The following is a 16,757-nucleotide window of genomic DNA, read 5'->3' as shown; positions in this document are numbered from 1 at the left end:
GAGTCAAGCAGGACCTGCCTTTCATAAACCCATGCTGGCTGGGCCTGATCCCCCAGTTGTCCTGTACGTGCCACATGATGGCCCTCAGAATGATCTGCTCCATGACCTTCCCCAGCACCAAGGTCAGGCTGACAGGCCTGTATTTCCCAGATCCTCCCTCCAACCCTTCTTGTAGATGGGCATCACGTTTCCTAATCTCCAGTCAACTAGGACCTCCCCAGTTAGCCAGGACTTCTGATAAATGATGGAAAGTGGCCTGGTGAGCACTTCTGCCAGCTCCCTCAGGACCCTTGGGTGGATCCCACCCAGCCCCATAGACTTGTGTGTGTCTAAGTGGTGTAGCAGGCCGCTAACCATTTCCCCTTGGATTGTGGGGGCTTCATTCTGCTCCCCGTCCCTGCCTTCCAGGTCAGGGGGCTGGCTATCCCGAGAACAACTGGTCTGACTATTAAAGACTGAGGCAAAGAAGGCATTAAGTACCTCAGCCTTTTCCTCATCCTTTGTCATTATTTTTCCCCCCACATCCAATAAAGGATGGAGATTCTCCTTAGCCCTCCTTTTGTTGCTAATGTATTTATAGAAACATTTTTTGTTGTCTTTTACAGCGGTAGCCAGATTTAAGTTCTAGCTGGGCTTTGGCCCTTCTAATCTTCTCCCTGCATAACCTCACGACATCCTTGTAGTCCTCCTGAGTTTCCTGCCCCTTCTTCCAAAGATCATAAACACACTTTTTTTTCCTGAGTTCCAGCCAAAGTTCTCTGTTCAGCCAGGCTGGTCTTCTCCCCCGCTGGCTCGTCTTTTGGCACATGAGGATGGCCTGCTCCTGTGCCTATAAGATTTCCTTCTTGAAGAATGTCCAGCCTTCCTGGACTCCTTTGCCCTTCAGGACTGCCTCCCAAGCGACTCTGTCAAGCAGGCTCCTAAACGGGCCAAAGTCTGCCCTCTGGAAGTCCAAGGCAGCAGTTCGTTCTGCTGACCCCCCTCCTTACTTCTCTGAGAATCAAAAACTCTATCCTTTCATGATCGCTATGCCCAAGATGGCCTCCAACCGTCACATCACCCTCCAGTCCTTCTCTGTTCACAACCAAGAGGTCCAGCGGGCGCCTCCCCTGGTTGGCTCCCTCACCAGCTGCGTCAGGAAGTTCTCTTCCACACCCTCCAGCAACCTCCCAGACTGTTTCCTCTCTGCTGTATTGTCTTTCCAGCAGACATCTGGTAAGTTGAAGTCCCCAGGAGAACAAGGGCTAGCAACTGTGAGACCTCCCAGCTGCTTATAGAATATTTCATCTGCCTCTTCTTCCTGGTTGGGTGGTCTGTAACAGACCCCCACCATGGTATCTGCCTTGTTGGCCTTCCCCCGATTCTTACCCATAAACACTTGACCCTTTCATCACCATCATCAAGCTCTAGACAGTCAAAACAATTCCCTGACATACAGTGCTATCCCACCACCCCTCCACCTTTGCCTGTCCCTTCTGAAGAGTATATAGCTGTCCACTGCAGCACTCCAGTTGTGCAAGTCATCCCACCATGCTTCCGTGATGGCAACTATGTCATAGTTTTCCTGCTGCACAATGGCTTCCAGCTCCACCTGTTTGTTGCCCATGCTGTGTGCGTTGGTGTAGATGCACTTAACTTGGGCTATTGATCCTGCCACCTTATCTGGGGGAGAAGCCCTAACTCCTATGTGACTGTTCTCAAGTGCTTCTGTGGTTTCTAATACATTAATAACCTTAGCAACTTTGCTGCTGTGTGGACCTCCATCCCCTACCTCCACTGAGATGGCTAGGGTGCTGCGCACATTAGTACAGGGACATTTCAAATGTGCTCCATTGTACTCAGCACACGGTGGAGCAGACCAAAGGACTTTGCTAGCACACCATCCCTCAAACACTGGCATGCCGCCCTCAGGCGAGCCTGGTTTTATCCCTTTCCCCCTTCAAATCTAGTTTAAAGCTCTTTCAATGAGCCCTGCTATCTCCTGTGCAAAGATCCTTTTTCCCCTTTGAGACAGGTGTACCCCCTCGTCTGTCGCTAGCAGGCCTGGCGTGGTGTAGACCCACCCATGATCAAAAACCCCAAATTTTCCTGGTGACATCAGTCTCGGAGCCAGGTATTGATCTGCTGGGTCTTCCTGCTCCTTCCCTCATCATTCCCCGTCCAACTAGAGGGATAGAGGAGAACACTACTTGTGCTCCTGGTCCCTTACCCAGTTGTCCCAAGGCCCTGAAGTCTCTTTTGATTGCCCTTGGACTTCTTATTGCAACTTCATTGCTGCCTACATGAAAAAGCAATAATGGATAATAATCTGAGGGCCATACCAGGGTAGGAAGTTTCCTCATCATATCTTTAACCCACGCCCAGTATATAATAGAAGTCAAGGTTTAATTATGAAAAAAATGTAACACCAGCCAGTTCTAAGAAAACAAATTGAAGAGAGACTGATCTTTGGGTTTTTGTAATCATTACTGAAGGAAAACAAATATCAACACTGTATTTCTTTCCAGAGGTTAACAGCTTCACAACACCACATTTTGTGAGAGTTTCCCCAAGGACCAATAGTCTGGTTGACAGACGTGATCACTCCAAGGGGGTGAACTTCACAAACAGGATACATTTCCCTAACACACAATCCTAAAGTGAAAGGAAATCTATAGAAAAGCTCTCCTAAGAGCTACGTAATATAAATACGTCTCTGGCTCCAGAAATCTCCTGCTATAAATTGTGGGAAGCTGGCAAAACTCTGGGCAAGTTATTGTATATGTTTGCTCTTCTCATAAAGCACTTCAAATCACTGCCTTTTAGTATCTCTCAGAGATAGGATACTGGCCTCGACATACCACTTGTCTAGTACAGCCCAATATTTCTAACAGGAACATTCTATAATCTAATTAAAAACACAACACTTTTTTTTTTTTTTTAAAAGATTTGGAAGTATCAGGTTGTTCATAATCTAGAGAAAACTACATAGCAAATATCACTAGACAACAGCAACAATATAAGGATATTTTAAAACAAATGCTTCCTCTGCAGATGTCACTTGTACTCACAAGACAGAGCATCTAAAAATCAAATGATACAAGTGCAAAGCGGATAGCTTCCTATGACTCCAAAAGCTTATCTGGCAATCAGGATTAGCAGTGATGACATACTGAAGTAAAAAGTAAGTGAAATCTTTTTCTGGCACTATTATTCGCGTGACAGGCATTCACATTTTTCATTCCGTAGTCAATATATGCATTAAAATCCTCTCCAATGCTCCAGAAAAGAGTTCTCTATCTGTGTATACATTATCACTTAGACTCCCTCTCTCAGATGCACACCTCTCACACTGTGAAAGGAAAGGTAAAGGGATAATAGGTACCTTTCATTAATACCGCAAAAAGCCCAAAACAAAAGAATGAGTTAACAGAACAATCAACTGTTATTACCAAATACCTTGAGATGTGTTGCCCGCTTAAAGGCTTTATTGCAGACATGGCAAACGTGTATTCTCTCCTTGCCATGAACCTCTTTACTATGGTGCATCAACATCGTGGCTGAAGAAAAGGTTTGACTACACTCAAAACACTGGTGCACGCGACCTTCTTTTTCTGCTTGACTGCTTTTAGTCACATTAGGAGAAACCTCTGTCACCTATAAAAATTTACAAAAACACGGTCAAATAATTTCATAGGCACATCCACAACAGTGGTTTATTTTTCAAAATCTACCTCAATGTGACCAATTTTTGGAGAGTACTTGCAAGCAACTTATCAACACAAAGCAAATAAGTTGTATGTAAATATGAACTTGTATTTCATTGCTCTTAAGAATGACACATATATGTAATTTTAAGAAAACAGAAAGATTAAACCAACTATGATCAAATTCATTTATGCATCATAAATAGAATGTGTTTGTACAAATATTTTCCTATACGCAGTTTTATATTCCTGAGCATCTCAGATGATTCTCACATTTCTCACTGAACAAAATTCAAAGCCAAAAACACTTCAGACGAAAAAGAAAGTATCTCTGATTTTACAGAGGAGAATAATGTTTTCTATTTGCTTAACTTCTCCATTGGGGACTCTATTTTCATAAGGAAATAAAGCTCTGAGCTACTAACACAAAGTTCGAGAAGTACTGAAACACAATAGAATTTGGATGGGGTTGTGCTGTGTTTTTGTTTCAATGAGGGATGTTGAAAAATTTCACTTTCTTCAAATAAAATAGCACAAAATTCCTTCAACTTTATAGACACAAGAGAATCTTAAATACAAGAACTTATAGAAAGAAACAAATGAAGATGAAGAAAAGATAAAGGAAGTAGTACTCTGAATTATTCAGGATGAGCTAAACTTGAAAAGATACGGAACATAGTTAGAATATTATCCATATTACAATATAAAGATGCAATATAAAACATATCAAAAGAAATGACAAAAGAATCCTGTGTGCCTGCTGCGTGCATGTGTTTGTTTCCAACTAGTTGGAACCTGTCGGGAAAAGGGCGAAATGTTGAAAGGTCAATCAACACAGTCACCATGATTAAATAAAACACACGACATCACAGGGGATGACAAAAACCTAGTTTTCATTAGTGTTACGTTTTGACTGTTATCACAATAGTGCTACTCAGACACAGTCACACTTTACAAGTGACATTATAATAAGCCCTATGAAGTGGCACCCTGATTTATGAAAGCATATATATTGAAAGACACGAAATCTAGTTACAAATTCAGAAGAGCAAGAAAATATTTTCATGTTAAATCTTGAAACATCCACCTTCACAGAGTATTTGAACACTAACATTGTTAACAACTCACAGTCATAAGCATATGCAAATGTAAAAATCACATGCACAAGATGTTATTAGAAATATAGAATAGTTCAAGTTGGAAGGGATGGCTTGAGATCGTCTAGCCCAGTGTCCCTAGAGCACACTCAGGGCCATGCCTGGACATGTTTTGAATATCACCAAGGATGGAGACTCTACAACCTCTCTGGACAACCCCTTCCAGGGTTCAGCCACCCTCACAGTGAAACAGGGTTTCTTTGTGCTCAGATGGAATTATTTTCATTTGCGCCCATTGCCTCTTGTCCTTTCACTGGGTATCACTGAGAAAAGCTTGGCTCCGTCTGCTTTACTCCATCCCATCAGGTATTTATGGACATGAATAAGAACCTCCCGACCTAGAACCTGCTCTCTTTTAAGCTGAACAGCCCCAGCTCTCAGCCTCTCCTCCTATGTCGCATGTTCCAATTCCTTAATCATCTTTGTAGCTCTCCACTGCACTCACTCTTGTATATCCATGTCCCTTTTGTATTGGGGGGCCCAGGACTGGACACAGCACCCTACATGATGTCTTCTCACTGGTACTGAGAAGAGGGGACTTGACCAGCTGGCAACACTCTTCTTAATGCATCCCAGGATGCTGTTGGCCGCTACAAACTTATCTGGAAATTTTTGCAGCAGTCTGTGTCGAGAGCATGGTTATGTAATTTGTAGAAAGAAACACATTATTAATTGCATTTCTTTTTTGTATATGAAAAAGTGTTTTTAACTCAAAACTTAAAACGGAATCTGGGTGACTAGGAAGTCACAGTGAACCTCTTCCCAATACTCTTATTTGGGAATGACAGCAGCCTTCCTGCTTCAGGCTATAGAGGAATCATTCCAGTATTTTGATTAAATAATGTCCTTTACCCACAAAAGATACAGAAATATATTGTACCTACCTGATACGTTATTTCATCAGAGTTTGCAGATGCTGAATGGGGTGTATGGCTCACCAGTATGACTTGCTGTGAGCCTGACCCACTTTGGCTAGCAAGACTGGAGTCTGTGAGTATAGCAGGGAACTGCTGACCCTGTCAAAGAGTGGAGAAAAGAAAAAGAAGCTACAATAACTATATTTAAACAGCTAACTGTAGTCATGTAAATTATTTTTATACCTCAGAACTACTTCCCCCCCCCCCCCCCCCCCCCCCCCCCGGAAAAAGTCCATTCCAGAATCCTATCTGATCAAATACTACTGTTTTCTCTCTTTTTCTCCTTCCATTTTAAGTCTACCAATTTAAGGGTAACAACAACTGGAAGTCTGTAAGAGCCGAGATTCAGTTCTGATTAATTTTTCCCAGCCTTGCATCAATTGCTGAATGTCTCAGCTTTTCCCTGTCTTTGTCTCTTTAGCTGACAGTTTCTTTAACCCCTCTATTCTGCCTTCCTGCGTGGTCCTCCCACAATATTTTCCATTTTTTAAATCTCTTAATTAAACCTACTTCCAAAATACATGAAATCAAGGTACAAAATTACTAATTAAGATACACAATTACTAATATTACACTACTACATTACTGTTAAAGACTTTTCAATTTCCGCAGTAAACGCGGTACCTTTGTGTACTACCTGTCTATTTATCAAGATTCCTGTAACATGGACTGTGTTTGCATAGTATCCAAAATAATGTTTCGTTTTTATTTATGCCTGCCTTAACATCAGGCATAGTGTCTTACTAATAAACAACAACACTGCCAAATGTAATTGCTTAAATTATTACGAAGTCTGAAATGAAACCACATGTTGCTTTGTTACTCTGTGATGTCAGAAATCACAAATGTGTCACAGTAACTATTTAAGAAGTCTTTTCTTCCCCTCCCCAGAGCAAAACTGCAGAGAGGGAAGCATATAATCATCCTCACAGACTTTGCTTCACTCAGTTTAATCACACCACATGCTAGAAAAATAGTCTTTCATTTATATACATTTACACATTTTAATTTGGGTCAAAGAGTAAGTAAAAAACTTAGTTCAGCCAAGAAAGTAGGAGAAACAGCCTGAGTTTTCAGATGTCAAATCCACACTGAAATGCCAACCACACAATGACCCTAATTTTTCACTTTCTAGTCTTTTAATATTATTTATTGAATTTTTTTTTCCTCTCCACTCTATACATTCTATTTATCAACACATCTTTGGCTCTTGATGACACCACAAAAATCTTAAATTATGATAAAATGAAAGTGATGTTAAAGCTACTGAACAGATGATAGTCCATACAGCACTATTCTTATAAAATTTCTTATAATGCTACCTGTTATTAAAGACAGTCAATTTAATTGAGATTCTGTCCTGTTATTTGCTGTGAAAGCAACTGTCACAGCTGCTCTTCAACTCTCATGTTCACAAGAAACAAAATTTACCAGATTAAACAATAAAAAGTTTAGGAATACTAAGATATATTACTGAATAGCGATGACGAAGTACACAGTTCAGTTTATCACTAAAAATTGATCTCAAACAACGTTTGAAACAGTAGAACTTACCTGTTCGTCGCAAAAAAAGAAAAAAAAAAAAACAAAACCAGAGCAAAAAAACAACCAAAGCCCAAAAAACCTCTGCAAAATTTATCTATATTTCTGTTGAAATATTTTGTGCTTTTAGATGTCAGTGTGCACACATTGTTGGCAAAAAGAAGGAAAGTTAACTGAACTTTCAAATACAACATTTTTAGAGGACAAATTATTTTCTAAGCAAAATCTCCAATTCCTGCCCTGTAAGACAGTAACAGTTTATCTGTCAGTTCAGAAAAGGATTTCTTACCTGTGAAGTGATATTAAGTGTAACTGCATCAAGACCACCTGACAACATTCCCTGAGTGTCAGCAAGAGTCAAGGTGACACTACCATCTCCTCCAACTCCTGATGAAGACATTACCAAATTCTGGGCAGAAACTGTAGGCTGAGATATGGGTGTTGTTGAAGGAAGGTTTGTTCCACCTGGTGTACTAAGTTCTGGAATATATGCAAAATAGTAAAAAAAATAATCTGTTACTTTACATAAACTCTTAGCTGCAAACTTATTTTAATTGAACTTAATTTTTATTTCTCTTTTGCTAGGCCTTTCTATTTTGGAAGCAAATAAATCAGTTAAACAGCTAATCATGTGTCAAAACGTGTCAGACAGACAGATGATAAAATCAGAAAAATTACATCTAAATGTAGCTTGATGGACATTATACTGCAAAGCAGTAACTTCATAACATGGCATGTGGGAGACGACTCACTGCCGAAAAGACACCTGAAGAAGTTTCAGGTTACACATTCCTGTAGCCTGACCACTTTTCAAAATTCTCAACGAAATACACTGACTCATGGCAGCAAAACCAAAATTTGAAAACTCTGTAACCCAACACTCCCATCCTATCCTTGCAACATGGTTGATAATCCATAATAGCAAAAAAGGCCAGTGTATTGTTAAATAGGTATTTCATAACAGCTTATAGATTATATAGATGACACAGATTACATCACAGCTGTGTAATAGTTTATTACAGATACTCCGATATGTGACTAGAGGCCTGGCGGGTCTCAGTTTATGGTAAGCCTCAAAAACCTGAGAAGATGAGACAGAAGTTACAACAAAACTGTCTAGGTTTACTATTTCATTTACTAATTCACTATACAAGAGCATGCCTTAACATTCAAATCTTACAGGATACTCTGGGGTAGGCCTCCCCCAGTATGACATTAAAGCAAATTTGCTTTATAGATGTATACGAACACTAAAGGAAGCTATGAAAGGAGACAGATTAAAGGAAAAGGAAGACAGAGAAAATTTAAGTATGCATAAGGGTGAAGAAAATTATTTACATATCAATAATAAGTCTGTATTGGTGCAAACTGCTACAACCAATCAATGCAAGCAATGCAACCTGCTGCACTGGTTGGAACTATGAACAACTATGCACAGACACCCAAGTTTGTGTGTATATATAAACAGAAATTCATATGCATATTTAAAATATCAAAATTTGAATACTAGAGCAAATTTGATACAAAGGATATTTTATCATCTGTCTGCAGCAAATTTATCAGATTTCTTCATCCTCCAATTTACAGAAATAGTCCTTCAATATTCCTGTAACTGTCTCAAAGTACTAATTTTACATATGTCTTCTTGATTTCATTTTCTTCTTACTCTGTGGAGTAAAGCTCGTTTAAATTGTCATAACAATTTAAGGCTAGTGAGAAAACACACAAAGCCACGTAGCTCCTGAGTTGCAACGCGCAAGATTATACCATTTCAGATTTAGTTACCTGGTCTAACATCTATTTTTTAACAAAATGTTATTATTGTTAACTAGAAAAATCACTGTATGCATACCTGGAGCATTTAGTGAAGTGCCCTGAGAAAGAAGCTGGTCGTTGCTTATAGTTAATGTAGCACCTGTAGTCTGACTGTTGATGGTTGGCGCTGTCAGCCTTAAGCCACTATTCAGATCACTGCTTCCAGAATTATGCTGAATAAGATCTTGGCCTGAATAGAAAACAGTCCTATTATAACTGGAAACATCTCAACATTATTCTGCTACTGTACTTAGAACTATAAACAAGTAATCATAAAATAATAAAAGTCAAAAATACAACCAAAATAAAAAATTCATTTCTACACATGCAGATTTTTATGCAGAGGGTCAAGAAGTTTTTAATACAGATGTGGTTATGCATATCTAGATACTATCATGTAGAGAAATGCCTGTGCTTATTAATAATTAGACAAATACTGATCTTGCTTAGTTAGATTCAAGGTACCAACTCTATGAAACCATAAAACTTAGCAAACTAAAGGGTAATGGTTAAAATGCGATTTTTATTTTTTTTTTAGATCTACTATATGGATAATGAATTGCATTGAACGTGCCCTCTTTTGGAAGAAACATCACTTTCACATGGTATTACTTTTGTGGAATGGTCAACAAACATAGAACATACAGAAACTGAAAGCAGATTCTATCAGTTGCTGGACAGCTATACTCTAGTTTCTTTAATGAATGAATGTCCATTAACAAGCAGGAAAAACATAGGTGGGGGAATGTGACATCTTAACAGGGACATTATTGTCATGACACTTAAAAAAACTAAAAACGTTACAGAAAATGGAAAAAACGAAAAGATAAAAAGAAAAAAAGAAAAAGAAAAAAGAAGAAAGGAAAAGAAAGAGAAAAGCACTGAATATTATACTGGATTTATAAAAGAAATATAATGATACAAAATAAAAATTGCCTTTGGCAGAAGCGAGAAGCTATTTATAATGTATGAAGGACCACCTTCTCAGAGGCAATAAGAAAACTGGCCTGAATTTTTCCAAAAGAAACCTGAAGTATTGACTATATAATATAAAGACTGAACAATATGCCTCAAAAAATGGTCAGAACATCTATTAGAACATGGTTCTACAGGCATTTAAACAAAACTACATTAAATAAACCCCTCCCCAATGCCTGCCATATTTGTTCCTATCCCAGTATTACCCAGGAGTCGCACTATGTCAAGTGAGGCACTGTGAGGAAATAAGAACTGGTTACATGGGCTTTGCCACTGAGGAAAACATCTGTTGAACCAATGTTGTGAATAAAATAGTAACCAACCTAACACGCGTCCTCAAAGCAAATGTATTGGTTTTCAAGAGCAGATTTGCGGAATATCTTTTAAAGCTGATGAATATAAAAAATACACCATGGGAAAGCTGCGGACAGTGAAAATATCCTCAAATGCTACTGTATAGCTACCTTATAAAATGGAGATCTGGTACCATTAAAGATCATTAAAAATACCAACCAGATATTGTAAGAGTGATTTCTTGAGGACTTCCTGATGAGCTTGTAGTAGTAGAACCCGAAGCATGAGCTAAAACTTGACTCAAACTGGAATTATTTATGGTCAATGTTATCTCATGTTGTCCATTTGAAGATGATACCATACCCTGTGAAGTCATGACTTGAGAGATGTCCTGTGCACCTATATATAAGTGGGTAGAACAACAACAACAACAAAAAAGATCCTTTCTTTATAAGAGATCTCTTTATAAGAGATACAATTTTTAAAGCAATTAATACATTATTTTGTAAACTACTATTAAAGATGTAGCCCAGGTAAGATGTTACAGCTTGTACTCTAAAGAAGAAATTGTTTTCATATCCAATTTATTCCTCTGCAGGTTAAGATCTTCAGAACAAAGATTTTCTATGTTTCTAAAGACTATAAATGTTCTTCACTATTTTCATTATATAGTCCACCTTCTGAAAAAATCATTCAAAAACGGTAAAACAAAGTTGTAAATTTTGCTGAAGATGCTGATACAAGAACTGCATGTTTATTTGGGGGAGAGGGGCAGATTTTCTCACTGTGGGTAACACCATAATTAAAACTAAGACATTCAAAGCACAATAAAACTATTGACACTGCTTACCACTAGCGCTGGTTGTCAGCACAGACTCTTGCTCCGATAGGGATCCTATTGTCATGTTAGTGGAAGATGTTACTGTGGGCTGCAAAGACAGGCCTGATATAGGCTGAATAACCACATTAGCTGGCACTGCATTTTCTGTTGCCTGGAGGGAAGGATTCTGTGGAGCCATACTAGGATCTCCAGTTAGCTGCTGAGCAAGTAAATTACTCTGCTGTAATGTCTGCTGTAGAATACTTGGATCAATCTGAAAAGCAAGTTTTCAATCTGATCAATCTGAAGTTAACAAATACAGCTTAAGTGAAGAGTCTTAAAATAAACCTAGGATTCAAAGGGTTGCATATAGAGTATATATAAAATTCAAACTTCATAATTAAACATTTTAAACTCAAATTTATTTGTTAAGTGTCTGTATATAGCCAGTCTCCAAAGTCACTATGTAAACAGTCTTCAGCTGTAGATTCTTCCCTTCCTTCCCTGAGCAAAACGTTTGCGAAACCAGGATCATAGTCACATATGCGCATGCTGGGCACCAGGTGCCCACAATGCTGGCATTCTGTACTGTCTTACTGTTGCATCTAACGCTTATGACTGTCTTCAGGTCTTTGAAAGTGAAAAGGCATGGAGGAGAGAGAAGACTGATATCAGAAATTACCTATTTTTTCAGCTCCTAAGGCTCATTAAGGTCTCAGTTCACAGTGAAACATCAGTTCTCGATAGTTAAAAATACACATTTTACTCTTTAGGGATGAGTGTTTGGGGACTGCGGGAAACAAAACTAAAATACAGTTTTCTTCATTTTACGCTAGAAACTTTAGTAGACAGACTCTGAGCAACCCAATGCAACTCTGAAGAGGACCCTTCCCTGACCTTGGGGTTGGATCTGGTGACCTCCAGAAGTCTCCTCCAACCTCAATGATTCTGTGAAACCGATCAAACACAACCAACGTCATCAAAACCATTTTTTCACATAATTTTAAATATAGATTTTTAAATCTAACCATCTCACCTTTTTCTGTTGTTCATTTTACAAGCTCAATGGGAATTTAAATTGTGAATCCAAATATTAAAAACTTGCCAAATAATACCAGTGTCTTATGTTAAGGAAAAGAACATTCTGTGGAGTAATTTGGGTTAGTTTGTTTTTGTGAGGGATTTCTTTTGTGGGAAGGGGCGGGGACCTTTAGCCTAAAATGCTTTTAAAGTGAAAAGACAAAATGCAATTAAAAAAGAAAATACAGATTTTAAAGCAATCTGCCAAAATCCCAGAGGTGTAAAAAAACCCTGAAAAACTGAAAGAAACCAGAAAAAACCCACCACTGTGTAGCTATTGTCTAAGTCTTCTAACATGGTACAGCTAATACAGCATGGTATTGCCACATGCTTCCCTCAACTCAAGGGAACTCTTCCACAAGTACGTATGCTCATTAAACCTCCTTTAGCCCTCAAAGTGACTTTATAAAATTAAAAGCAAGAAACGGTAAGCAACCTACCTGTAATGTTATGTTGTTAATACTGGTGGCATCTATTCCAGAAATTTGAACATTTTGTCCAACCAGATTAGCAGCAAGTTGTAACTGAATTCCTTCAAGAGTGGCCAAGCTACCATCTGTCAAGGACACAGTTAAGTCACCTCCAGCTACCAAAGAAAACAGTTATATTATAATGTTTTTCTTTATCATTACCGACTGCCTCTTTTAGCTTGTTTATTTTTATAAATTAAATCAATACAAAAGCTATACACACATATTTATTTATGCCAAGAAAAACAATCTGAAACAGATGATTGCCTGTTTCAAAGCTTCATAAATTCTATGCAATTTAAGGATTGTTATTATTTAAGCACTAGCTAGCATCTTACAAAACAAGAACCACTCCATAGTAGCTTTGGAAACCCAGAGAAATTTGGTATACATTTCCTTGGAGTGTGTGCCACACCTAAATAAAAGCAGCACTCACACATGATATGTACACTCTGGCTCTGAACATATACATGAAAGCTACTTGCACATTTTTGCACCATTGTTCAAGAAGGTATCAAAGTTCATCCTATCTACTCACGTGGATGGAAATAAAGGTAAATTAGCATTTGAAATATGAAATCTTTAGAACTTCGGAAGCTTGTAATTTCAGAAGTTGAATAGACTGTCTCTACAAAAGGTCTTGAGAGAATATAAGGAAAAAGTCACCTTCTGTTTGACATGCCTTCTCCAAACACCTTCAGTATGATCAACCAGTCTCCTTTGGTTGATGCTTCAAAAATATCTATCTTTCCCTCTCCAAAATCCTTTTGTATAATAAATCTGCTTTACAACACACCCAAGAAATATGTGCTCTGGGCAAAATGCAAATCACTAATCTTGATTTAAGAAGGTTCCTGCCTCTTTCTAGGACATCTTAACATGCTACAGACTCCTCCTTATTGTGTTCACTCAAAAATCCAAGCAAACATCAGGCAGTTTTTAATCACAAATTTATCACAAACGGTGCCGGTCAGATAACATTTACCAGTATCTTCCGAACAACCAACACTTTGTTGGTTCTGGACAACAATTCAGGTCAAATCAGATAAGCTGGAATGACTACAGTTAAATGTAAGACTGATACATTACTGTGAATTTGTGGGCATACCTGCAAAATCATAGATATGTACTGAAAAAAGTGCTAAAGAAGTACCAAATATCCAAGTCTCACTTTCAGAAGTGACAGACAGACAGTCCAAGACCCACAATTTAAGTAGTAAATTTAACAGTACCAGGGAACATTTCTAGACACCTGAACGCCATTCTGCTCTTAAAATCGTCCCTGTCCCAACTTTGTCTGAGGCCAGCTAGCACTTACATGAACAATTCCTGAAAGCAAAGTTAGCAAGGATCATTCTCAAAAGGTCATTTACTTGCAACATGAAGCATGTTGGGTCATGTTGTTGGCATGTTGTGCCAGCTGGCCTCAGAATCAAAGAATGGTCTGTGGCACATTTAATGTACTTACGCAGTTGTAGTCACTATCAATTGGTAAGATTTTGTATCCTAGGCATTTAATTATTTAGCATATATGCCTACACTAGTAGTTTTTTGTATTGCTAAAGTGTTTTCTTGTTTTGTTTGGTTTTTTTTTTTTTTTTTTTGGTTGGGTTTTTTTGGGGTGTGTGCTTTTTTTCTTTTTGTTTTGGATCATTAACTACACACGTACAGCAGAGCATGTGCACTTAAAACACATTCTTCATTATTTATGTAAATAACTAGCGTAGACAAACTTTTCTTTGCTCTATGATCTAATGCCTGAATACAAAATAAATCTTACAGAATGGAAAGCTTACAGAATAACTGTTTTGCTTCTCTCCTTTTTAAGAAAAGGCAACAGACTAATACAAAAAAGCATACGAGTCCAGCTACTTTTTAGCTGTATTTTCTTCCTTTCTGCAGTGTAACACCACAGCAGAACTGAAGAGATCTTTTTAGGTGAACTGTATACATTTTCCCCTTCATTCTTAAGTAAATACATTTCTATTTATGTCACCACCGTGCATTGAATCATGAAGTCAGTACAACTCTTACCTCTTTGGAAGTAGCGCTTGGCATAGTTTTCTGAACTCTAATAGAAAGCAAAGTTCAGTACTTGAACTCAACACCACCACCACAAAGTAATCCATTTTTACCTGACACTGAAGCAGGCAGGATAGCCTGGCCCACAAGTCCTTGCTGAAGTAAGTTTTGATCAAACTGACTCGTCAAAACCGAGTTATTCATGATGAAAACATTAGGGTCTGTTGAGGATGAATTAAGAAGACTGACTGGTTGTAGTCCCTCAGCTGAAGTACGGGTGACAGGCTTCCTAACTTTCTTTGCCTCAGGTTTATAATGACACTGTATGTGGGTTTTTCTGCGCCCTGAAGTACGAAACCGTAAATCACAGTGTGGACATTTAAAGGGCTTTGCTCCTGTATGCAGACGCATGTGGACTTTTAGACTCCCTTTTGTAGAAAAAGAATTACTGCATACGTGACAACTGAAGAGCTTCTGGCCTGGAAAAGTTTCAAAAATAGAAAGATAAGTGATAAAACCTCTAAAAGTCAACAGCACTATACCAAAAATAATAACTGCTGTCACGGGACAAAAGGACAGAATCTTTTCCTGAATTAAAGATAAATATTTATGAGACTGAACACAAAAGTTAGGATTATATGGAAAATTTTCACACGGCTGGAAGTCAGCAAGGGAGTTCTTTAAGCACCTGAGTGAGGACCTAAGCTAGTCAAAACTGTAATATACATAGTGTGGAAGAGATGGTGGACAACAGGTTGGAAAAAGCTGTTAAGGATATTAAAATACTCATTTACAAAGCTCTGTTTTGTATTATCACGGTCTGTAAAATCATAAAAAGCTTAAAAAAAGAAAACCAGGGAGCAACTTCTCATTATTTCTCAAACAAAACAACGAGTGGGCTTAGGAACAAGATCACCAGATGGCACACTGAAAACGAAATTTGAATCAAGGAACTTATTACTACTGAATGTACTAGAGGCCATTCATTTTCACCCAGGTTTTCTGGGTTCAGAAAACAATTGGATAAAACTAATGTAAAATATTCCATTAAAGGCAGTGAACAAAAAAATACAATCTCTAGTTCAGAGTCCCACAACTTCCAACTGCTTGAACCTAAAGCAACATGACCAAATCTCTGCTTTGTTCTTTTCATTATCCTTAGCATCTGCTACTATCTGAGACAAGATACTAATCTACACAGAGATCTGGTGTAACATACAAGGGTAGTATTTCTTACTAAGCAACAGTAGAAAGTACAAATACACTGAATTGGAAAGGGAGCTTCCATGAGCAAAATATTTATATATTACAGCATTAAAAGCTTTCTATCTTTTTTTTTTTCATTTTTGAAAAAAGCTTATAATGCACCTTAGCAAAACTGTAACCAGTTTTAGAAATTAATTACTTGAGGATTGGGTTTATTATAGAAGTTCAATGGTAAGAAGAAAACAAGCATGAAAATATTTAACGAGTTTGCTTTGTTGTGTTTTAAATTTACGCAAAATCAGTGTAGAAATACACCACTATTAAAATCAGACCTCTCTCAGGAATACAAAGAAACTACTGCAAAAACCTAAAAATTGCAGAAATTAGGTTTATATTCAACTGGCATGATTCAAACAGCTGAACACTCAAATTTTTTGTACTCTTAGTTTTCAATCTACTTAGCAGCACACACACGAACGTTTATAATTTTTCTTCTTTAACTTAATTTTATAAAATCCTCCAACTCCACCCTCTTGCTCAGGAAAATCATTTAGCATTGAAATGCTACAGCAGATTTGGAATTAAAATATTACAGATACATACATAGATTTTCCATGAGCTAAGACTATGACTGCTTTATAAGCCTGCTAATACAGAAGCCTGTAATAATATGGTTTAGTCAAAAAATCATAATATGATTCATTTGATGATGCCAAAAGTACCAAATTTCACGTAGTGCTGCCATTCCCCAGATCATAGTGAAACATACC

The 16,757-nt window shown here is 37.9% G+C and overlaps 1 protein-coding gene across 9 annotated transcripts in view; it reads right to left on the bottom strand.

The window, feature by feature from the left end:
* The window catches only part of ZNF236 (zinc finger protein 236), a gene marked incomplete at its 5' end in the record, with an annotated part of 83,832 nt that overhangs the window by 9,107 nt on the left and 57,968 nt on the right, over positions 1-16,757 (bottom strand). For 7 of the 9 annotated variants that reach the window (XR_014228209.1, XM_082312308.1, XM_082312307.1 and 4 more), the window contains 8 exons: positions 3,439-3,636; positions 5,728-5,859; positions 7,592-7,782; positions 9,155-9,307; positions 10,609-10,788; positions 11,240-11,483; positions 12,730-12,875; positions 14,895-15,260. Coding sequence is in view for 8 of the 9 variants with exons in the window: in XM_082312308.1 (XP_082168434.1) it covers positions 3,439-3,636; positions 5,728-5,859; positions 7,592-7,782; positions 9,155-9,307; positions 10,609-10,788; positions 11,240-11,483; positions 12,730-12,875; positions 14,895-15,260 (1,610 nt within the window). Of the gene's footprint in view, positions 1-3,200; positions 3,332-3,438; positions 3,637-5,727; positions 5,860-7,591; positions 7,783-9,154; positions 9,308-10,608; positions 10,789-11,239; positions 11,484-12,729; positions 12,876-14,894; positions 15,261-16,757 lie in introns of those variants that run through there. The other 2 variants (XM_082312305.1, XM_082312303.1) reach the window with 2 other exon arrangements.

The sequence above is a fragment of the Platalea leucorodia genome (genome assembly GCF_965183815.1).
Source record: "Platalea leucorodia genome assembly, chromosome: 1".
In the NCBI taxonomy this organism is placed as follows: domain Eukaryota; kingdom Metazoa; phylum Chordata; class Aves; order Pelecaniformes; family Threskiornithidae; genus Platalea; species Platalea leucorodia.
This window is presented reverse-complemented; position numbering and strand designations above follow the sequence as displayed.